Raw genomic sequence first — 24,399 nt, 5'->3', positions numbered from 1 at the left:
GAATCACACACCAGATTTAAAGACAAAATTATTGGGAAAAGAGCAAACGGGTGCAGTTTCATTTATCAAACCACGGTTGAGTTGTAACCACAGGGTTGGGTATGGATATAAATTTAGCAAAAACTGACAAAAGCATTCAATTAAAAGGATTACACAATTCATTATTATTTGTAAACTGTGTGTGACATGTTTTTTTATATCAGTAAATTCATAATAAATTTAAGTCTGTATGTATACACACACACACACACACACACACACACACACACACACACACCCCACTCCTGCTGCACTCTACTCCCCTCTCCAAGGCTGGCTGTTAAACATTTCCTAGCACACTACCAATTCCACATATTGTGCCACTACATTACTTTTATTAATAAATAACTTAGCAAAAATACCATCTGCACAGTGTTTAACAGTTTACAAAGCACCTTTCATATCAACCTTATAAAAAAGAATTTATTAGAAAGCCTCACTATACTGGTGGGAGACTAAGGTTCTAAGAGATGAGTTACATTGCCCAGAGCCCAGAGCCAGTGTGGAGGAAAGCCGAGCTTCAAACCTGGTCCTTTTGATATTCCAACTCCCTATTCCACTCCAGCCACCCATGTGAACAAAGGTCAAGAAATAACCCCCTGAGCCCAGTGCCATTGTCTGTTAAATAGGGGTAGAAGATGAGGAGGAATCAGATTAGATAATTCCTAAGGTCCTTTCCAACATCATTCTAGGTACCCTGGCATCTCCCTATTTCTCAGACCAATGACCAAAAAGCTACTTCATATTAACCTGGCAATTTTGTAATAATGCAATTATTTTTTTCCTGGTTTCCTTCAAGACATAGCTTGAAAAAAAAAAAACAAAAACCACCAAGCCTTACTGGCTGCTTTCTTACCTCAGTGTAACCCATGCTGGCTGCAGCGATGAGGGCCTGCTGGATGGCGTGGCTCTTCTTAAACACCCCCTGCTGCTGGCCCGCCATCGTCCAGTCACACTGAATTAGAAACTTGACGACCTCCAGATGACCTCGGAGTGCGGCATGGACCAGGGCGCACTGCCCATTCTTATCTAAGTGATCTACCTGTGGGAGGGGACAGAGAAACCTGTGTGAAAAAGCCTGTGGCTGTCTCCCCAGTCTCGTTTCGTCCACTCACTGCACAGCTCTGGCCCACGAAGATTCATCTTCTCCCATATTCCTTGGACCACTTTCTGAGAAAAATTCAGGTGATATTCTTTTACTTAGGCTAGATCTTCACTGAGCTACAACTCTGGTAGATGCTTCTCTGGGGAGACTCTTTGTATAACGTCAGGCTTTTGTTTTCACATCAAAAGAAACCGAAAATATGCCCCAAACGACCCCAAACTCCAGCTTTGCTTTCCTGATGTACACTCTCCTTTGTCCTCAAATAGGTCTTTTCAGACTCAAATCTGAAAGGCTTCTAAGCTCTACTGGCACAAAACACTGTCTTTGAAATCATGAAAGGGAAGAAAAACATCTTGAAGCTTAAATTTTCTGGTGTTCCAAGGAAGCAAAGTATCTCATATCATGAATCACACAGTTAACCACTAAGCTCTGGCAGATGCCACTTCTTTCTTCCAATGGGAGGGCGGAATCGTGACGATTTGGCCAAAATGGCTGGAGGGACTTGGAACTTTATGCTAGACTACGTTCCAGCAGCAGTTTTTACAGTTGTGGTGTTGGTTACAGGTTTAGGCAGAAAGAGGAGCCTGATTAAGAACAAGCTACCAGAAGGTCCCTAGCCACAAGTCTCAATAGATGAACAGCCTCTTCTGGAAGGTGGGCAGGGTATGTTCCAGTGCTTATTAGAGCAAGTGAAGCCTAAGTTCTGTATCTGTTTCTCTCCAGCTTTAGTTCTACACAGCCATCCAAATAGCAAGTGTTTACTGAATGCCTACTGTGTGCAAGGTGCTCTTAATCCTTTTTCTAGATGAACAGAGTGAGGCTGAGAGAAGTCAAATGACTTGTCTAAGCCCTCATAGAAAGCAAGCGTCAATGCAGGCTTCAACCAGGTTGTGCTTGATGCCAAAGTTGATGATTTTGATGACTTGCCTCCTCTCCCTCATGGAAGCCAGACTGTAAGAGGTTAAAGAACAGTAAGGAAGCGGTGGTAGCAAGTAGAGAGGACTCTTAGGACAGGTTCAGTGGATATGGGAGGGAAGAGATGGGATGGTGGTTTCTGGTTAGGAGAGAGGAACGTCTCTCTTTAGGGTTGGAGAAGACATTTGTAGGTTTGTAGAAACTGAGAAGAAAGGTAGCGTAAATTTAGAAAAAAGAATGAAACGATGTTAGTGAAAGATCAACATACTGAGATTAAAAAATATAGGTGGGAAATTCCCTGATGGTCCAGTGGTTAGGACTCCACACTTCCACTGCAGGGGTCACAGGTTCAATTCCTGGTTGGAGAACGAACAGCCCAAAAGCCTTGTGGTGCAGCCTATGTGTGTGTGTATATATATGTATATGTGTGTATGTATACAGGAGGCAATAATTTTGAAAAGGAAGGTAAAGACTTCCTTCTCTGGGGCAGAAGTAAAGTAAAAGTTCCTAAGAATTAACAGAGTTTTGAGATAGAGGCACAGTGAGACAAACACAACCTTGGTCGTTGTAGGAGGGCAAAAGAGTTTTGATGGGGTCTCAAGAAGATCATAGATGATTTATGTATCTTCTCTGGAGAAAACGAGAAATAAATAAAATGACAGCTGAGCAACAAGAAAGACCTAGCTGAGATTAGAATATGTATGAATTTATAGCAATAAGGCCCAGTTATCATGCTGTTTCTAGAGGTGTTTATCCAAACGACTAGGACATTATAGGTGGACCATTTCTGTGTCACAGTTAGCATTTACAGCTCAGGGACTTCACTGAGGTCCCCAGGTCCCAGCTTTCAAAGGAGTCTTGGGAGAGAGACCCAGTTCTTCCCTGGTAAGAACACTGGACACCTCAGAATGAGGTCATTTATGTTGTTGTTCAGTTGCTAAGTCGTGTCCGACTCTTTGCGATGCCATAGACTGCAGCATGCCAGGCTTCCCAGTCCTTCACGATCTGCTGGAGTTTGCTCAAGTTCATGTCCATTGAGTCGGTGATGCTATCTGACTATCTCATCCTCTGCCGCCCTCTTCTCCTTTTGCCTTCAATCTTTCCCAGCATCAGAGTTTTTTCCAATGAGTCGGCTCTTCGCATCAAGTGGCCAGAGTATTGGTGCTTCAGCTATAGCATCCGTCCTTCCAATGAATAGTCAGGGTTGCATATTATTTACAGTTCACTGCAAACCCACCCAAATCCTCAGTTTGTTTTCAGAATGGAAATAAAATGTTCCATAGAAGTCTACATTTTTGAGACCAGCATTTGTTTTTAAAAAACACGAATTTTTTAAATTGTATCTTTTGCTGTGCTGGGTCCTCACTGCTGTGTGGGCTCTTCTCTAGCTGTGGCGAGAGCAGGGGCCGTTCTTTAGTTGTGGTGCCTGGGCTTCTCACCTCAGTGACTTCTCTTTTTATGGAGCAGAGTGCACAGGCTTCAGCAGTTGCAGCACACAGGCTCAGTGGTTGTGATTCCCAGGCTCTAGGGCACAAGCTCAGTAGCTGTTGCACACGGGTTTAGGGGCTCTGCAGCATGTGGGATCTTCCCAGACTGGGGACTGAACCCATGTCTCCTGTACTGGCAGGTGGATTCTTCAACCACTGAGCTACCAGGGAAGCCCCCTGGTTTTTTTTTTTCCCCCATCAATATTTTAAAATTGAGTTTTATCATATCAATGGCTCTTGAGGTACTATAAAGCAAATATATTTTAAAGAAATGTTTTGAGAGAATTAAATACACTAACAGAAACACTTTTGAGTGCTTCTGGGTCAGACAGTCATCTCAGACGTCTACAGGGGGTATCTTCAAGGCTAGATGAGGGCGCCTGATTTCTGCTCTTACGTTCATGACTAACATGAAAGGCTGAGAGTTAGCAGGCGCCGTTCAGATCAGACCTCACAGTGCAGTCTCCTTGCTCCCCCACTCCTCTTTCCTCACTCTGAGCTCAGGAGAGAATTTCTTGGTTGTGAGCTAGGGACTTTTTGTGGCTGCTGATGAATGCAGTTTCCTAAGTATCTCTCAAAAGTTTAGAACTGTGGCCAGAAGCAGCCTGGAACGGGCCCAGGGCAAGCAGTAGGATGTAATCAGAGCCAGTTCTTCCTTTGATCTGCTTCCTAATAGGATCTGATGTATATTCTACCTACACTCATGAGGCAACACAGGAGATAGGGACGAGTCTAAGATGGGAAAAAAGGCACAGGGAAGGAAGAACAAGTGCTGGGCAGCCGTTACCTTGGCCCGTTTCTTGCACAGCAGCACTACGATGCTCAGGAAGCCTGCCGCTGCAGCATAGCCCAGAGGAGTCAGGCCGCTTTCAGAGGAGGCATCCACGTTGGCCCCAAACTCCAAGAGCAGAGCCACCATTTCTGTGTAACCAAGATGAGACTGGACACACAGAATTGGAGCATTATTCAAAACTTCTGTCCGGTAATTAATGTTGGCACCTCCCAAAATCAGCAGTCGGCTGACCTAGTCGTAAGAAAACAAACGGAAACGATACTCACATAAATTATCAGTTATATCCTATCAGTCATCTTTTCTTAAGTCATCTGCATGCATGCACGCTGAATTGCTTCAGTCGTGTCCAATTCTTTGCGACCTTACAGACCACAGCCCACCAGACTCCTCTGTCCATGGGATTCTCCAGGCAAGAACACTGGAGTGGGTTGCCATGTATTCCCCTCCAGGGAATCTTCCCGATCCAGGGATTGAACATGCCTCTTTTACATTTCCTGTACTGGCAGGCAGGTTCTTTACCACTAGCACCACCTGGGCAGCCTTAAGTCACCCTCAATGAGTGCCCAGAAACACTGAGTAACTTCTTTATTTTAAAATCTCCATTTGTGCCTTTTTAATACCTTGCCTTTGGAAAGGGATGTGAAACGTCTCCTTTATACAAACTACCCAGGTACTAGAGTAAACTGGAGAAGGAAATGGCAACCCACTCCAGTGTTCTTGCCTGGAGAATCCCAGGGACGGCGGAGCCTGGTGGGCTGCCGTCTATGGGGTCTCACAGAGTCGGACACGACTGAAGCGACTTAGCAGCAGAGTAAACACCACCCATACTGTAGTGCACTCTCCACTAAGTGAACTGTTGGACAGAAAAACTTCTACTGAAACAAAAGTGATCTAAGAATGTTTTACTCCTTAGAAGGAGCAGGACTTTTTCTATAAATCAGACTCATCTTATAGAAGATCAACAGGTTTGATTTTCAATTCACAGAATAAAATGTAACAATTTAAAATATATCAAACTATTAATAAAAGGTTAATTAATAGGAGAGTCAAAGATCAATCAAATAACTCCTAAATGTCCTCTGAGTTTTACGTTTCATAGTTGATTTTTCAATCTGCCTGTAACTTAGATGCATTTACCTTTATATTTGGCGTGTAGAGATTTCGTAAAGATGCCAACGCCATGGACAGACCTTCTGTGCTGTAGGAGATCCAGAGGCCTTGGAGGATGGAGGATGACACGCCAACTTTTTTACTCAAACCCTGAAAAAGAAACAGAGACACAGTTAAGTGATCAGCCCAGCTAAAAAGTACCCTCGGCAGTAAGTGAGGAGCCTTTGGGTTTGTGGTACTAACAAATGAGAATAGAGTCTTGCTCTAACAACATCTGGCATAACAAAGCCAGCCCGCTGAGGGGGACAGACTGGTCCTGTAGGAACAAGCTAATTAAACTGTTTCTACCTCGGCAGTCTGTGACAACAAACCTACTCAATACCTCTCTCTTCTTTTTTAAAAATTATTTATTCATTTATGGCTGGGCTGGGTCTTTGCTGCTACGAGGACTTTCTCTAGCTGCAGTGAGCTGGGGCTACTCTCCAGCTGTGGAACTCAGACTTTCACTGTGGTGCCCTCTCTAGCTGCAGAGTACGGGCGTGGTTGCTCTGCATCATGTGGGATCTTCCTGGACCAGGGGTAGAACCCATGTCCCCTGCACTGGCAGGGGGATTCTTAATCTGGACCACCAGGGAAGTCCATCAGGTTTAGTTTTAATAGTGGTAATAATTAAATACGACTGAGCGACTGAATGAACTGATAAATATACCAAATATCCTGAATTACAGACCCTCAACCTTATATTTTTAAGGTGATTAATGACATCATATGCAGTTCTTCATGAACAAAGATAAAATAAGGGAAATTTAAAACTAATTGGAAAGAAATATAAAGTGGATTATATGTTACTGCTGATTGGCGGTTCTAAGTGATGCTGATTATAAGCACTGAGTCTGTCTTTGCCTTTTCATGACCCTCAGCTGATAGGAACTGAGAATTCTAGCAGTCTGGGAGAAGTCGATCGGTAGGGAGCACTCTGCATTTGAAGGACCCTGAAAAGTGCAGCATTAGGAAAACCATGGTCCAAGTCCACATTCTTCAGCTTACAGTCATGTCATCACCACACGTTATACACCCTAGTATTTATGGCCTGAAACACACAGGGAGCCAGTCATATCTCAGGCAACCATGTCGTCTGCAGCAAAATAAGATAATGCTGCGTCAATGACAGGAGTGTACGGTTTAAGTGCAGGCTGGTGGCTGGCAGGAAGGAGAGGACTGAGGGCAAGATGAAGTGGGTAAAGGGATCAGGAGGTACAAACTTCCAGTTATAAAATAAACAAGTCATAGGGATGTAAAAAAGTAAGTAAACATTGTTTTCCACGTATTGGATACAGTCACATGGGATGAAATGAAATTTCATATCATTTATCTGTTTCAGGTGGTATTTATTTTAGGGTGCAGGGCATACAGACAGGCACTGACTTCTTTGCATCTGATCCCAGGCAGAAGGTGATGCTAAAAGCTTAAGTGATTAAAATCATGATGTTTAATACTGAAGCTATTTTCCCATCTAACTGAAGGATAATCACCTCGGAGTCTGTAGAACTGGCAGGCACTTTTTGATCCACTTGAAGATGGAATGAGACACCTTGCCTGTTAAAATAGTCTCACTCTGCTCCCATTAAGTAAGGTCACTGGGTAAGGTCATTTTTGGGTACAGTGATTTGTTAGATAGACAATTATGATTCAAATACAGGACTTGCCACTGTGGGCTTCACTTCTGTCCATCTGATGAAAAGCCTTCCCCAGGTATGTGCTTATATGCTGGGGAGAATTCGTTGCCCTTCATGCTGTTTTCTCTCTGAAGAGAACTGTTTTATCTTTAATAGTATCTCTTGGGGGAAGTCCAAGCAGGAGGACTATTTAAGATCCCTGAATTTCTCAGTCCAGAGGCAGCAAAAGTGGTCTGAAGAGACTGGGACTGGAGGTGGCAGATGCAATAGCAAAAGGCAGACTAGAAAAAGCAGGAGAACAAATTTCTCCCTCAGCTTCTGTGCTCTGTTCCACCACTGCTATCTAGACTATAAATTCCTTGAGACTAAGGGCTGTATGCTTTTGGTTCTTGTATCCCTAGGACAATGCCCCAGCAAGCACTGAATACACAAACGAACGCATACAAGCACCCACAGACAGATGTGTGCCCTTGTCTGGGATCTCCATCCCAGCTGTGCGGATGCTGGGAGAGAGAAAGCCGATGCTTAAGAGCTCATAAAAGTTTTGAAATGACTGGGAGAGAAATGGATTATAATTTCAAAAGAGAATGGGGAAAGTAGTTTAAAGGAAAGTTACAGTTGGTTCTAGAGAAAGAGTTTGAAATTCACAGCACCAGGAGTATTAAAATCATCATCAAGACAACGATAAGAACATGCAAAGAGTGACTGCTCTCAGAGACTTTTGAAAAACACTGTGAAAACCTGTAACTAATGCTGTATGACTATTCTCAGCAGATGGCAGGTCACAGGACAGTGGTTCCCAGCCTTCTTGGCACCAGCGGTTGGTTTTGGGGAAGACAATTTTTCCACTGATTGGGGTGGGGAGAATGGTTTCGGGATGATTCAAGCACATTAAATTTATTGTGAACTTTATTTCTATTATTATTATATCAGCTCTACCTCAGATCATCAGGCATTCGATCCCAGAGGTTGGGGACCTCTGATGTATGAAGTATACACGACTATATGCTTCTTACCTAAACGATTATACATGTTCATTTCCTAGAAAGCCTAGCGATCCACTGAACTGGGAGATGATAAATGTGGTTTTCTTTCCACTGTCCTAGGGAGGAACAGGCCAGACATTTTAGGAGATGGACCAACTCTGCAACAAACTAATTTCAGAAAGCAGGGACCACACTGACATAGCGGGCAGCTTCATACACAGTGTTAAGGAACGCCTGCTGGAAATGGAAAGAAAAACGCCCCCAACTTCTTTAATTACCTTAAAAATGTGTGCTTTGAGGATGTGATGTCCCAGTTCAATTGTCTGCTGTCGGTTTAGTTTTCCCTCTTGGCGGGAAAACCAGAAGGCAAGTAACGTGTGACCACTCCTGCAAAGAGAGAGACTCATTTTAGGAAATTGAATGCTCCAACTCTCCTGTGGGTAGAGGACTGTGCATGTCGAGCCATATCTCCAGTGAAACTCTGTCTTGTTCACCCAGCTTCTTAGGGAAGGGCACCCGCTCCTGGGCAAGTAATGGTACTGAAAGGTTCCAAGCTTTTCCTGGTCCTTTACCCAAATCACATGTGTGAATATCACAAAATGTCACTTCTGGTTGGCTTACACCCTTCCCACACGCAGATGGCGTTAAAGGATCCATTTTTATTTTCTGTCTCTGTCAACTCCTCTTATTTCACCCATGCTTTAAATGTCAGTGTTGCTTCCTCAGGATCTTGTTTTTGGTCCCAGTCTGTCCTCTGGATTAGCTCATCGATCCTCAGAGCCTTTGCCACTACCTAAACCCTGTTCCCTTTCCCTCTATCTAGACGTCTCAGCTTTAGCTCAATATACATCCAACTGCCTACTGGATTTCTCTACCTAGAGGCCCAATAGCACCTTAAACTCAACGTGTCCCAAACTGCACTAAAAACCTCCTCAAGGGAAGTCTTCTCTAATCAGCCTCTACCAAGCCTCTATTCTTTCTCTTTAGCTTTTTTTTTTTGGCTCCAGCTGAGAAGGGAGTACTCTCTCTGGTACATCATAGGCTGTTTATGCCTTTAGTGCAGGATCTACCACACTGTTACAAGCTCTCTCCTGTACTAGACTGTAGGCTTCCTGATGGCAATCATTCCCAGCCGCCATCTGCTTGCCAACAAATCTCCAATCTGTTCATGAAACAGAAAACCCTTCTCTCTGCCTCTGCACATTGTCTTATCTGCCCATGATGCTCAGAAATGCCACAGGCCTCTTGTAATCACACACTTGGTCTGAAGACCAAGCCAAGAGAGAGGCTAAGCTAAGAGACCTGTCAAAAACTAGAGCCTGGGCCCTAACTGTATAGCACCGGAAGCGGTCCTAATTTTGGACTCCTTGTTATATGAAGTGATAAATTTCTCTACTGCTTAATCCATTTGAGTTGATGTTTTCTATCTCTTCCAGCTTAAAGTGGCCTAATGATATATACTCTTTTAAGTGTGAATGTATTAATATATGTGTATATATGTAAAGTATATGTATAAATACAGGCTTGTATATCTCTTTTTATTTACATTTATGACAGAAATCTCGAGTTGTTTATGCTCTCCACAGTGCCAAACATTGTGTATGGCACATAAAAATTCTCAATAAAATTTTCACAAAGCAAGATTAGACATTAAACAAAGGACACTGGGTCACTTCTGGGCTCTGCCCTCTTACCACCCTGCTATAGTCTGTAGGAACTGTGCCACTGCAGAGTGACAACTGTCTCTCTGCCCCCCATCAGGTGAGGAGTCAGCAGAGTTCTGTGTGCCACTGATAACCCAGCTCTTTTACTCCTTTCACTTGGGAGTGTCACAAAGGAGGGAAATCAAACTGTGATCTCAGTTTCAAGTCCAATGAATTCCTCAAACAGAAGGAAAAACAGCGAGTGAATTTTTTGTTGGTGACTTCTACTCGAGAGAAGGCCCAAATGTCTACTGGAAGATTTTCTCTCACAATTAACACTGGCTATGCTTCCAGGTTTAACATTTGAAGATGTCTAAATCTGAAGTCTGAAAAAATAAACAAGCCCTTCCTTTCCTCCTTTATAAATAAAGTTTCAGTAAAGAACCTGGAGAACAGAAGATGAGACAACCCCCGTCTTACTTAGGTGGGGTTCCCTGGTGGCACAGCTGGTAAAGAATCTGCCTGCAATGCAGGAGACCTGGGTTCAGTCCCTGGGTGGGGAAGATCCCCTGGAGAAGGGAAAGGCTACCCACTTAGGTGGGAATCATCCTATAAAGCTTTAAAAGGAAATTCTACCATCTTCTAACCTTGGCTTCATACAATTTCTGGATTCTAGTGGATACCAGGTCATCTTATTTGATTAGATAAGACTGACCATAAAGGAAAGAGAGCTACTTCATTGAGAGACTGTCTCAGACAACTGTATCCTGCATGGAGTCATCAGTGTCATCTGAAGGTGAAAGTGTGAAACTGAAAGTCGCTCAGTCATGTCCCACTCTTTGAACCTCATGGACTATACAGTCCATGGAATTTTCCAGGCCAGAATACTGGAGTGGGTAGCTGTTCCCTTCTCCAGGGCATCTTCCCAACCCAGGGATCAAACCCAGGTCTCCCACATTGCAGGCAGATTCTTTACCAGTTGAGCCACCAGGGAAGCCCAAGAACACTGGAGTGGGTAGCCTATCCCTTCTCCAGAGGATCTTCCCGACCCAGGAATCAAACTGGGGTCTCCTGCACTGCAGGTGGATTCTTCACCAGCTGAGCCACCAGGGAAGCCCGTCATCTGAAGGTATGAGCTTGGAATTGTTTCGCACTCACAAAATCCAGAAATTGCTTCTGAACGTTTACACAGCCCTTCAAAGCCCAATGTAGTTCATAGGCTATTTTAAGTTATCGAGAACCATTTATAAAAGTGCCCTAACTTAAGTTCTCAAAATCCTATCCAGTTGTTAACAATGAAATGATTGCAGCCTCCCTGATATAAGAATTATTTACTTTAAATGACTCATCTGACTGTCCATAGAGACAAGAACTCCTGACACAGGCCTCTGATTCATCATTTATGCTTCAGGCCATTAAGGAGAATCCATGCCAATGAGGATTAAGGAAAAAGCTCAGGACGAGGACATGAATCGTCAGGTAGACACAGACCTGACTTTGCCCCAGTGCTTTCACCTTACTACCGTGACCAAGACACCCTGGGAAGATGCTTCTCATCTTCAGCCACCCACAGGACAGTGCTTGCTTTTGTTGTCGTTGATCAAGCACCGAGGAGAAACAGCAAGCCACACAGGTCAAGGAAAAGATGGTGACAACTGTAGTTTCCTTCTTTTTGGATACAAGCTGTTGTATTATTCGTGAAAGAATGATTCTGGTCAGTTCATTGGACTCAAAGCTTATGGTGTTGAGGACATGAAAGGTAAAACAGCAATTTCCGTTACATGCTGGCACTCCCATTCGTACCTTACTGCTCTGACAAACCATGATGCCACTAGCTAACCCAGGCTGAATGGGTCTGTATGTGGGCTTGTCTACATTTATTTCTATTTTTCTTATTATCTGCTCACTCCTGAGCCCTATTCCTTTTGACTTCTAGCCTCACTATTCTCTTAAGATCACCAGCAGCCTCTTAATTGGTTTTCTTTTTGCCTTTGATCTTTTGTTTTTCCTTTTTCTTTTCCATCCAGCGTTAGGTCTTATGGACTGTTTCCCTTGAAACTGTCTCTTCTCTTGACATCTAAGACACTACCCTGGCACTTTTCTCTTCCACTTTCCTTCGGTTACATAATTTCTTTGCTCTATTCCCCATTTACTCGTCTTTCAGAGGCAGCCCTCACCTCGACTCCTGGCTTCAGCTCTCACTGCAATGACATTGCAGCACTGAGATTTTCTCTGCTTCTCTAGCTGCCTGCAGACACCTCTACCTCCAAATGACCTGTCAAACGATGGCTGTTTGAAGTTGGAGATTTCCCTTAAAACCAAATCCCCTTAAGACTTATTAAAAAAAAAAACAAACAACCTCCAGTTGCTCAGGCATAACACCAAGCAGTTGTTTTCTCCTCCCTGTACATCATCTCTCATGGATTACTGCAAGAGCTTCACTCTTGCCACTGCCTCCTCCCTGCTCGTACCAATATCTATCCAGCGGAAACCTGACCAAATTTCTCCTCAAAATCCTTCAATGGCTCTATATTTCCTCCCATAGAGAATCTAAACTCTAAACCGTAAATCTAAACATGGCATTCAAAGCCTCCCCATGATCTGTCCCTTATCCGTTTCTTCACCTCCTGACCTCGTACTTCTAATTCCAGATGGAGTGAACTATAGAGCTTTGAACATGCTTTCCCTCTGCCTGTAATTCATCAGCAAACTACTTCCCAGTCTTCAAGCCTCAGTTCACAGCACCGCCTCTGTGCAGTCTCCTCTGGTCGCCCCGAGATGGGGTCAGCGGTTCCTTCCTTTAGGCTCTGATGTATCTGGCACACAGCTCCACCGTCACACCTGCTACAGTCATGCACTGGGTGGGTCTGCACATCGTCTTCCTGGAGACTCTACTGAGGACAGAAGCTATGCTTTCTCACATATGTTTTCTGAGCTAACTAGAGTCCATACTTGCAGAATGAATGAATAACAGTCCCTTTTGTACAAATGCACATTTGGACACTACCTATGGTTTCCAAAATTATTACAGCACTTATTTAGATTCCCCTGTACACCTTTATTATGGGCACAGGCGTGAATATTACTAACGTGGTAGACTGACCGAGACTCAGCAAGACTGGAGAACAGACTCCAGCTCACCTGGCTAGGATATAAAGAGATGAGAATCCAAGGCCTTCTGAAACCTTGTTCCACTGCCACTTCGATAAGATTAAAACGTAAAGAATAGTATGTTCATTTTTATAGTACACAATCTGAATTCTTACAATCAAAATTGGCAACTGTCAATTTCGACATTTTTCGATTAGCATTTTTGGGAGACAGCAGTTAAGAAATAGAGAGCCCTAGTCTATGTGACATTTTAAGTATGACTGAACACAACTGTGCTTCCCCCTGTAATTACAGATGATGGTGATAAAAACTGACTTTCATGTGAGCTCATATGTGGTTATAAAGACCAGTGGGCGGTAGCCACGGTGAGGGTAGAAGTATTAGGATTTCCATCTAGTTTATATAATGAGGTCACTTTGTGATTCAGTCACCTTGCAGACTCCTTATCTGCACTCACAACATTGCTTCCTTACTCCTGAAATAAAGCCAAATTCAGTCGCTTTCACGCTTTCAGCAGTGGACAAGCTCTCTAAGCTCTTTGAAAGACGGAGAGTAATGCCTCTCTCTCAGGCCTGGGGTGGGAATTAAGTAAGAGATTAGGTAAATGTATTTCATATTTCTTTTGTATCCTCCGTAGTCACTAGCACAGCGCTTAAACTGAAGGAACGAGCAGCAATCTCAGAAGACTTAAAACATGTGAGAGGATGACTGTGTGCTCAGAGTTTTAATGTGTACAGCAGGGTGAAATGTGACACCCTATCCTCAACTCCAATCTTGGCCCTTCCACTAACCTCACTGTAACTTTACAGCCAGAAGAGAAGCCCACGGATCGGGGAAAATGATTGGGGATGGGTGCCATTCACAGTTAGCTGTGGAGGAAAACCTGGTACTGTCAATTCAGGCAGAGAATGGGGACAAGACCAGAGCTAACCAGATCCTAAGAAGTAAGGTGAAAGTCAAGCTAACAGGAGGAATATGAATTTCTCATGTCCAGCAGAGATTTTCAGAAGGATATAAGCCTTACATTCAAGATAGATTTGCTTGGACATATTTTAGGAGAGAATCAATCACATGCCAGAGTGAAGATTCCTCCCCCAGCATTCTCCTCTCTCCCAACAAAAGGCAGGGAAGGTCGTACCCAGCATAACACAGGGTAGATCCAATCTCAATTCCAGCTGAAGGCTTCAGCAGCCCCTTGACACAGAATTATCAGAGACAAGTGATAGTCACCCTTGGACAACTACAGATGGTAAGACAATGAGGAGCTGCTCATACCTGATGCCCCAGTACCTCAAAGAATTCAGAGCTGTGGAGTCTCTCAGGCAACACTTTCTAAGGCAAGAATCAACATCCCTACCCTCCACCCATTTACTGGTTTGGAAGTTGCCTAACAGTTATTATACAACTGTTTTAGTTTTATACAACTATAAAATATACAGTGGTACTAAGTTTGTTTTTCTAATGGATTTTTCACTTAGCAACCCTTAGAGTTAGGGATCTTAAAGTCTCTACTTGTAGTACTAACAAATGTACTCAAATATCTCCAGCATGGATGGGTCCTCCATTGTTCTTGTCAGAGTCACTTAACGTGTGGTCACAGATGTCATCAGCTCCTGGGAGGGCAAACTCAACATACAACACTTCAGCATTTCAGAGAAACAACACTTAAGTGTTCTGATATTCTTCTGTGTGGTGCTAGGATGTGATAAAGTGGAACAGGGACAGCCAGCTGGCAAGGAACTGTGTACAATCTAAAGCCTGTCCTAGCTATCTTACAGTGTGGGCTGAAATGACATGTGCTGCTGTGGAATGTCTTTATATTATAGAGGTACACGTGGGAATTATTTAGGGAGACCTAGTGAGATTAGATTGGAGAAGGAAATGGCAACCCACTCCAGTGTTCTTGCCTGGAGAATCCCAGGGACGGGGGAGCCTGGTGGGCTGCCGTCTATGGGGTCGCACAGAGTCGAACACGACTGAAGTGACTTAGCAGCAGCAGCAGCAGCAGCAGTGAGATTAGAATTATGGGGCAGAGATGGATACCTGTCTACAAAAGGTCTGTGCCCCTGTCCACAGTCAAGGGTGGTTGGTGGGAAGCAGTTACTTTGCCAGGGACCTTGCGTTCACATTCAAGTGGGGTCAGGTGACTGAGTTCTGGCTAATGGAACATAGGCAGAAATTATATTCATCACATCAGACCTAGTGCAGAAAAATCTTTATCTTTGATTTCACAATCTTATTACTTTCGTTTTTGTAACTGTAATATTACTCTTGTAAATTATTACTTGGCTCACCATTTTCTTCTAGTGTTTAAATATACCTATTCTGAAATGAACCTACTTATAAAACAGAAGATCCCCCAGAGGAGGGCATGGCAACCCACTCCAGTATTCTTGCCTGGAGAATCCCATGGAGAGTGGAGCCTGGTGGATCCTTAGAGTAACCAAGAGTCGGACATGACTGAAGTGACTTAGCACGCATGCATGAAACAGACTCACGGACATAGAGAATATACTTGTGGTTGCCAGTGGGAAGAGGCTGGTGAACAGACAGAGTGGAAGGCTGGGGTTCAAAGATGCAAGGTAATGCACACAGAATGGATAAGCAACAAGGTCCTGCTGTTTAGCATAGGGAACTATATTTAATATCCTATGATAAACCATAATGGAAAAGACTACAAAAATGAATGTAAAACTGAATCACTTGGCTGTATAGCAGAAAGTAACACAATACTGTAAAACAATTATACTTCAGTTAAAAAAAAAAGCACCTATTCTGTTTTCATGCATCCAAACTTTCTGCTTTATACTCTGAACTCTGGATGACCTTGTTAAATTACTATGGCTTCTACTGTCAGTCACTTGCTGGTAACTCCTCAATCCATAACCTCATGCCTTCAACTTTCTCTTTTCCTATTCTCCAAGGTCATATTTCTAAATACAATTGTGCATCCTCCCCTGCAGGCAATTCATTATAAACATGTCCAAAATAGGACTCACCTCTCTCCAGAAGCCTGTTCTTCCTCCTGCCTTCACTCACGCTAGAGTTCTTCCCCCATTCAGAATGCTCTATGTCGATCAGTAGCTTCACTATTTTCCATCATCCAAGATAAGTTCTGAAATCATTTTTGATTCTTCCACCCTTACCTCCCATATACAAAAAAAGACCAGGTGCTTTTGAGTATCTCTGAATAGTCTACACAGCTCTCTGTTCTCACATTGCAGTCTTAGTATTTCTCAGCTAGACTATTGTTCTAGACCTGTAACTAGTTTCCTTGCCTGCAGTCTCTCCTTCAACCCATCTTCCATATACTACTTGTCAGAGCTATTTTGCACTTGATCAGACTTATCTGATCATTGTCTCTTCTTTTCTCAAAAATTATAGAGACTCCCTGTTATCTACAGAATGAACTGAGAAGTCTTAAACTTTTGAGACTTTTTTTCTAGTGACACTTCCTATCGTTCTCTGACTGCATGTCTTATTTTCTAGTTATGGCTTCTCGTAATTCCTCAAGGGCACTTAATATCTTCAACTTGCTTTTCCTCCTGCCATTCCGCTCTCTAGCCTCCCTAGAGTGTTCTCCTGTTCCTCTGCAGCTAAACGGGATCAACTCATCCTTCAAGGCTGAACTTGACTGTTACTTGCTCTGAAAAAGTATTTTCTTTAAAAAAAAAATTTATTTATTTGGCTGCGTTGGGTCTTAGTTGCAGCACGTGGGATCTTCACTGCACTGTGCAGGACCTTTGGTTGCAGCGCTTCACTCTCTAGCTGTGGTGCAGGCTCCAGGGCGCATGGGCTCAGAAGCTGCATTGCAGCATGTAGGGTCTTAGTTCTCGGAACAATGGCTGAATCCATGTCCCCTGCATTCCAAGGTGGATCTTAACCACTGGGCCACCAGGGTGGTCCCTGCAAAGTATTTTCTCTTTGTCTAGGTTACTAGGGTACTTTGTACTGTGGCACTGTTATTGGTTGCTATGCAGCTGACCTTCCTTGGTAATGGCTTTAGTGTCAAGGGGTATGTTAATTACCTAAGTTTCTCTGGTGTATAGTACAGTCTTTGGTGTACAGTAAAGTTCAATAAATGTTTCATGAAAATACATACCAAGTAGATGGGTTTGAGGAAGAGCAACACAAGGACTTCCAGATCCACTTTCTAATTCACTACTCAATTCAGCCTTGAATTTGTGGGCATCTCTGTTGCCACTGATCAGCTGTGAAATGAATGTGACTATGACTCAAATATTGAGAATAGACTGACAATCCTGATCTTTTTCATCTCTCATCTTAAAAATTCTGCCTGCAGTTAAATCTGGGGGTTGATGCTTTACAGTTAGTCAGCCTGTTGCAAATGGCACCCACATCTTTACAAAAACACTTGCTTCCATCTTCAGCGTATTAGTTAGTAACTGCCCTGGCATGCTCTTTTCGTGGCTTTCTCATGGAATTGGAATACAAAATCCATTTCTAGTCAGCTTGTGTTGCTGTTTCATATTCAAGGTGGGAATGAAAGAGCTGATGGGAAGTAGGAGACTAGAAGTATGCCCAAGGTGTACCTTTGTAGAAATGGGCGGAACGACATTCTTTCTTTTTAAACATAGAACTCAGATAGAAATCTGCTGCTTATTTTCTCCCAGTTGGCCTCACAGTTTCCTAATGTCCTTCTTTCCACTAAAGCAGCACGGGCCCTAGGAGAATGGACACTTCTCCGCCTCTCCTCTGCCAATGAAGGCTTCAGGCAGTTGGCAGGGCTTATAAGGCAGAAGAGTTATAACTTCATCAAACTGTCACAGATTGAAATACCAACAATAGGCACAGGAAGATCAATCAGTTCTTCGTTCTCCACGTTCCTCAGTTCTTTGTTTGTACCTCTAGTACAGCACTCTGTCTTAAATTATAGCTGGTTATAAACGTGTTTGTTAAAACCACTAACCTGTAAGTCCTGGTAGACAGATCTATCTTACTCATATGTGTATCCCCTGCAGTGCTTAACACAGAGCCTTGAATATATTACTTAATACATGTTCACTGGATGTGTGCTGACATGCATGTCTTTGTTTTCTCCTGATGCATGGTAACAGAATGAACAAGATGTATTCTATTGAATTGCGTGAAGAGTTTCTCAAATTTTTAAAATAAATAAAATTAGTAGCATGTATATGGGGAAACAGTGGAAAAGTGGCAGACTTCATTTTTTTTTGCTTCAAAATCACTGCAGATGGTGACTGCAGCCATGAAATTAAAAGACGCTTACTCCTTGGAAGGAAAGTTATGACCAACTTGGGCAGCATATTCAAAAGCAGAGACATTACTTTGCCAACAAAGGTCCATCTAGTCAAGGCTATGTTTTCCCAGTAGTCATGTATGGATGTGAGAGTTAGGCTATAAAGAAAGCTGAGCGTCAAAGAACGGATGCTTTTGAACTGTGGTGTTGGAGAAGACTCTTGAGAGTCTCTTGGACTGCAAGGAGATCCAGCCAGTTCATCCTAAAGGAAATCAGTCTTGGGTGTTCATTGGAAGGACTGATGTTGAAGTTGAAATTCCAGTACTTTGGCCATCTGATATGAAGAGCTGACTCATTTGAAAAGACCCTGATGCTGGGAAAGATCAAAGGTGGGAGGAGAAGGGGATGACAGAGAATGAGATGGTTGGATGGCATCACCGACTCAGTGGACATGAATTTGGGTAAACTGCAGGAGTTGGAGATGGACAGGGAGGCCTGGAGTGCTGCAGTCCATGGGGTCGCAAAGAGTCGGACATGACTGAGCTACTGAACTGAACTGATCACTTCCTTGTTCACTCATTAATTCACTGTTAAAATATTTACTGAGTGCTGACTGTGTGCCAGGAACTCTATCAATCATTAGGAAGATCAAGGTGAGTGTGATAGGAAGGTTCTTGTCCTCATGGAGCTCACTCACATTCTAGAAGGGAAAGTGGACAATAAACAAGTATTCACAGATGATACATTGATAAAAGACTAGAAAGAAAGAAGATTGCTATGACCAGTAAAGCCAGGAAGGACTTTCTTAGATAAGTGACATGAGGAAGTCTCAGGAGGTGGCTGTTAGGCTGAGACCAGAAGGAGTGAGAGATTATGCTGTGTGATGACAGAGGGAAAGCACGCTCCAGACGGAGGGACCTATTAAGTGCAAAGAGCCAGGAGTAGAAAAGAGCTTAGCAAATTCTAGGAACTGGCACATGACCATTTATGACCAGAATACTGTGACTAACAGGGAGAATGAATGAACTTCATTAGAGAGGTAGGCAGAAGATATCTTTGTATAATAATACAGGGTTTTGAAGAATCTGGCTTTGATTTTATTCTAATCACAAAAATAAGCCTGAAGGATTTTTCAGGAGGTTACATGGTCTGATTTGTATTTTTTAAGAATCACTTTGGGTGCTGGTGGAGAATGAATTGAAAGGGAGACCAATTAAGACACTAAACCAGTCCATGTGAGAGCCTAGGGTGCAGTCAGTAGAGGTGGAAATAAGTGGACACTTACAAGCAAAATTTGGGTGGTAGAACCAACTGGATATGCTGATGGCCACAGTGAAAACATGTCTTACAGTTGTGGGTTCTTATGGTTGGGCGAACAGAAGGCTATTAGTGTTGATTTTATGAAATGTGGAGCTCCAGCTGCTTTTGAAAGTCTGGAGACAGCCAAGGAAGTTGCTCCAAACACAAAAAAACAAAATGTGCTGTCATATCCCACTAAGCTGGCAGGAACTCCTGAATGCTGTGCCATGGATCTTGGTTTGACAATCTAGGAGAGCCTGTGGGATTCCCATCTTTTCATTCAGCCAGTGTTGCTTCAGAGACTCATTTAACAGGACAAATGAGCCTCTATTTCCTATGATACTTTCAGTATCAGAAATCTCCCTTAAAATTTCTCTGCTCAACTACTTAGGTGAATTTGCGTTAACCAGTATTTGGTAGACTGGGCACATCCACTTTAAAAAAGCTATATATATATACTATATATATAATTTAAATATATGAAACAATATTATTTTGGTAACAAAATCAAATATTTTGTTACAAATGTATCAAAAAACAAGAGTACAAGTCCGTTCTGTGTTTTCATTAGCTGGCTCTTCTGCATGCCTGTCAAGGTCCTAAAATGATGCTTTCGCTCCATTTTATAAGCAGGACTACTTCTCCATATGTTTATTAACTTAGCAAACTTCACATGAGTTTTTATGACAGTAAAAATAAATAGCTCTCAGTTTTAAATTGGTTTAGAGAAGAATTTTGATTACCAACTTTTTCCAAACTTAATTTTGGACTTGTAAAAGGAAAAAAAAATACATTATTGCTGCCCATCTTTGAAGATACGAGATTTTTAACAATGGGAACAATTTACCTATTTGACTAATAGCTGTGGGTTCTATCACCTATGCTGAGAGAAACAAATCTGTAAAGTTTAAGGGCATGCGTGCCATGCCCATTATGCATGGGCAAACCGGACACATTCCAAGATACACATTAGGTTTCATGCAGTATCCCCTTGCATTATATTAAAAAGCCATGACTTGGGTCACTAGAATGATATAGTTATTCCATTATTATTTTGAGTTTTGAGTTTCAAATTTATTCTTGAATCTCAAATTTGATTCTTGATAAAATTTATCCTTGATTCTAACAGGGAGTTAGAAACTGGTTTAAATAAGAGGAAAAATATTTACTGGCAAATCAGAAAAATTTCTGCAATTATTCGAGATCAATGAAAATCACAGTAAAATTATGATATCAGAAGGTCATTCTACTAAGGGTCATGTGCTAGAAAAAGGTGTTTGGTGTATCTCTCTTCTCGCTGCATTAACTCTTCCAAACCCTAAGGGCTGACTTAGCTCCACAAGCCTTTTTCTTCTTCCCATGATCTATCAATTTGCTGAATTCATCCTTAAGGCTTTTAGAAAGCAGAATCTGTCCACCTATTCAAGGGGTTATTGTGGCAGCCTGCGATGGCTCTGAGAAGCAGTCACCTCAAGTTTGTGTTTCCGTGAAAATGAAGGTTAAGGGTCACCCTGCTGGGAGGCTCTTGTATGAATTAAAAAACCAAAAAAATAAAACCACCACAATCCTCAACTCACCATTCTCTGGTCACTTCAGACTTAAGCATTCTACCAGAAGCCAGGCTGTACAAGTCCCTAGCACAAATAAGTTGTCCTTTACAGGGAGAATGCCCTTTTTTCCCTGCTCTTTGACAAACTGCTTCTTCTCTGACACTCTGCTTTGTGGTATGGATTTTAGAGCAACCAGTCTCCAATGTGTAATTTGCTGACCAACACAGTAAAAATAATTTTTAAAAATATTAAAGAACATTTATCGTTAAGATTTCAGCTCTGGCCACAAAGAATCGAGTGAGTTCTCAACTATCCCTACGGGCACAGGTAGGACTTGAGTAGCCTTTTCCTCCTTCCCTCCAGTCTAAATTTGATTCTCTTGAGTTTGAGGAAATCAGGTCAGCCCAAAATAGGCTTTCAAATCAAACCTCATTAGGCTGCGCAACTCAATACTTGAGAAGTTTACAATGTTTTAGTTGAACAGTTAAAAATAAGGCAGAAGAGTCTTCTAATTTCTACGTCAGAATGCTACATATACAAACAACAAAATGTTGATCTGAGAGCTGTTCCTTAGGAAGGGAAGGCTAAGAGAGAACAGAGAACAGAGATAACAGGATAGGAAACAGAGAAAAAGGAGTGGGGATTCATTCAGGGCTAGCCTAAAGCTATGTAGAAATACTAAGCAGTAACTGGACAGCACCACAAGGCTGGTGGCCCCCAACTGGGTACTCTATCAACCTCACATCTCAACAATCAAAGTCATCAATAGGTTGGAATATAAAGGCTGGTGGTGGTTTAGTCACTAAGTCATGTCTGACTCTTGTGACCCCATGGACTGTATATAGCCTGCCAGGATGCTCTGTCCATGGGATTCTCCAGGCAAGAATACTGGAGTGGGTTGCCATTTCCTTCTCCAGGGGATCTTCCTGACCCAGGAATAGAACCCAAGTCTCCTGCATTGCAGGCAGATTCTTTACTGACTGAGCTATAAAGGCTGGTGACATCTCTCAAATGCCTTACTTAAACTGCACATGTTGTTTTGAATGTTTTCTACTTCCCTTTCATTAGCATAATAGCAGAGATTAGTTTATTACTGAGTTAATCTGATAGCTCAGTGCCCAAGGGAATAACACACAGGACAGGTTGATTTCAGAGTATGACAGACTATGAGAGTGATGAACAGAGGGAAACAGAAGGCAGCGCTCTGTCTGAGGCTTCTGAGTGCTGCAAAGGGCAAAGTTCTATCAAGAGTGCAAATCTAAACTCTTTCAAGTTTTGATGTAACAAAAGACTTTGCACTATAATTTGCTTACAGTTTGAGAAACATAAACGTGTATATATACAGATACCCTTACCCTATTACCAAGCCAAGAAAAGGCATCTATAACTCGTCTCTTTCTGTGCAGTCAGATGTGTATGCAACTTTAGGTCATTCTTTCCGGGATGTTAATTGTATGCCCTGATTCTGGGGCAACAGGCTGTCTGATATTTAAAATAAGGAAAACCCTATCTCAGCTGAAGCACTGACCTCCAGCTCTGCTACCTCCTCTTCCAGCACCATCCTAAGGTTACTGACTCTTTTCACTTAGCAGAAAGGATCGCCCTGGGTGGCCTACTTCTGATGAAGGTCAATTGCTTTTTGGCATCAGTAGAATATTCTCATTTGTGACTAATTCCCTAATAAGGTCAACAAATTCAGGGTGAAGAAGTGAGTGTTGAAAGCCCAGGAAAATGGGCCAGAAGAGATGTTCTGTAGCTTCTGAAAGTTCTCCTTATGCAGAGTTTGTCAGGCTTTGCACTACCTACTGTGATTTCAGAGGCACTGAGTTGGCCTTCCCTGGTCTACTGAAATGCTCCAGAGAGAAGCTGGAGAGAAAGTGGAGAATAGAGCGGGAACCAATGCACAGAAAGTAGAGGCTTGGGGCCGCACAGGCAAACGCTGCCTGGAGGAGTCCTGCTAACCAGCCTCCTGAAAGCAATTACAGCCCGCTTCTCTGAAAGGCTAGCCTGGGCTTTGCCAGTGACAACAAATTCTTAGTGAATTTCCATCTCATTGACCCAGGGGGCCTCAAGGTCTGAGATCAACAACTTAGTAACAAAGCTGGTGCCAGACAGTACTGCACAGAAGGCTGAATTCCAACTGAGATGAAACATGTAAGGAAGCTTTTTTGATAACTCCTGGTCCTGTTTACTCTCTGCCACTGAGGGATATATGATGATCCCTCAGAAGTCTTGAGTGTTATTCAACCACCAGGGAATAGACTACACAGCATTTGAAGTTAGAAGTGTTTGCTCTTCTTGTCCCAGTGCATCAGCCTCTTGCCAAAAGGATCCTAGTTAATAAACTATGTTGAGAAAGTAAGCCTGGAAAGCCATGATGTGGCTGCATAAATACCACCTTTTCTCCTTTAGGAGCCTGAGGGTTTTTATCTGTTGTAAGGATACTTTTAATTCAGGGTTAGTCTGGTTGCCTTGGACCTCAGTTTTCAATTCCCTGAGGTGTTCAAGGATGAGAGAGCAGATGAGCCAGCAAAGTTCCTCTGGAAACTGATTTCAGTGTTTATTATCAGGCAGTTCTAGATTGGTCTCTTTTTCTTAAATATGTCACTGCCAACTCTGTATTAACACGAGCAGCAGTACTAGCGGGATTTACAATAAAATCCTCTTGGGAATCACATACAATTGATAGAGAACTCAGACCCAGTTTTTTTTTTTTTTAATCTTGTGCCCCCAAATACTAATAGCAGAAGACTGTTGCAATTAGCAACAATTAGCCACAGGGATTTAGTTAAAGGAAACCTGAAAGGTCTATTACTGCACATGAAACAGGAGGGAAGCGGGGCAGGGCAATCTTTGAAAGAAGACACAGCCCAACAAACTGATTAGAACCAAACGGGTCCAAGATGGCAGACAAGTCAACTTCCACTAGACCTTAATCCTCAGTACTGCCCACTGCAACACATCAGCAAGCTAAATGATATAACCACAAGTGCCGTGACAGTTCCAAGGCTGACCATCAGAGACCAAAAAGTGGGTGGAGGCCTAGTTCCTGGAAACCTCCACCCTTTCTTCCAAATAGTTGGAATGATCCTCCCACTCATTAGCCTAAGGAATTACCGCCCATAAAAACTAAACACACCACATTTCGAGGCCACTCTCGCCTTCTGAGGTGGCCCATACTGTCTGTGAAGTGTGTTGTTTTCTAAATAAAACCACTTAACTATCACTTTGTCTCTCACTGAATTTGTTCTGTGATGAGACATCAAGAACCTGAGCTTCATTAAGTCCTGAAATCAAGCGTGTGATCTCAGTTGGAAGACTGGGTTTGGGCCACGTTCAAGTCCTGGCTTGTGGGTTCAAGTCCCAATCTGAGGTGTGCAGCTTCATAAAGAGAGGCGGAAGACAAAGAACATTCCCCAACCACTTTCTTTGTACTCTGTACAAGTCTAAGCATTATACTACAT

General features: G+C 42.7%; 1 protein-coding gene across 1 annotated transcript in view; it reads right to left on the bottom strand.

Moving 5' to 3' along the window:
- TANC2 (tetratricopeptide repeat, ankyrin repeat and coiled-coil containing 2) overlaps positions 1-24,399 on the bottom strand; it is a 326,281-nt gene that overhangs the window by 27,827 nt on the left and 274,055 nt on the right. The window contains exons 14-17 of the mRNA XM_052658122.1: positions 8,390-8,498; positions 5,477-5,599; positions 4,334-4,570; positions 896-1,081 (exon numbers count right to left, since the gene is read on the bottom strand). Of these exons, the coding sequence (XP_052514082.1) occupies positions 896-1,081; positions 4,334-4,570; positions 5,477-5,599; positions 8,390-8,498 (655 nt within the window). The remainder of the gene's footprint in view (positions 1-895; positions 1,082-4,333; positions 4,571-5,476; positions 5,600-8,389; positions 8,499-24,399) is intronic.

This window comes from Budorcas taxicolor, chromosome 19 (assembly GCF_023091745.1).
Source record: "Budorcas taxicolor isolate Tak-1 chromosome 19, Takin1.1, whole genome shotgun sequence".
In the NCBI taxonomy this organism is placed as follows: Eukaryota; Metazoa; Chordata; class Mammalia; order Artiodactyla; family Bovidae; genus Budorcas; species Budorcas taxicolor.
The sequence above is the reverse complement of the archived record's forward strand: the minus strand, read 5'-3'. Positions and strand labels throughout refer to the sequence as shown.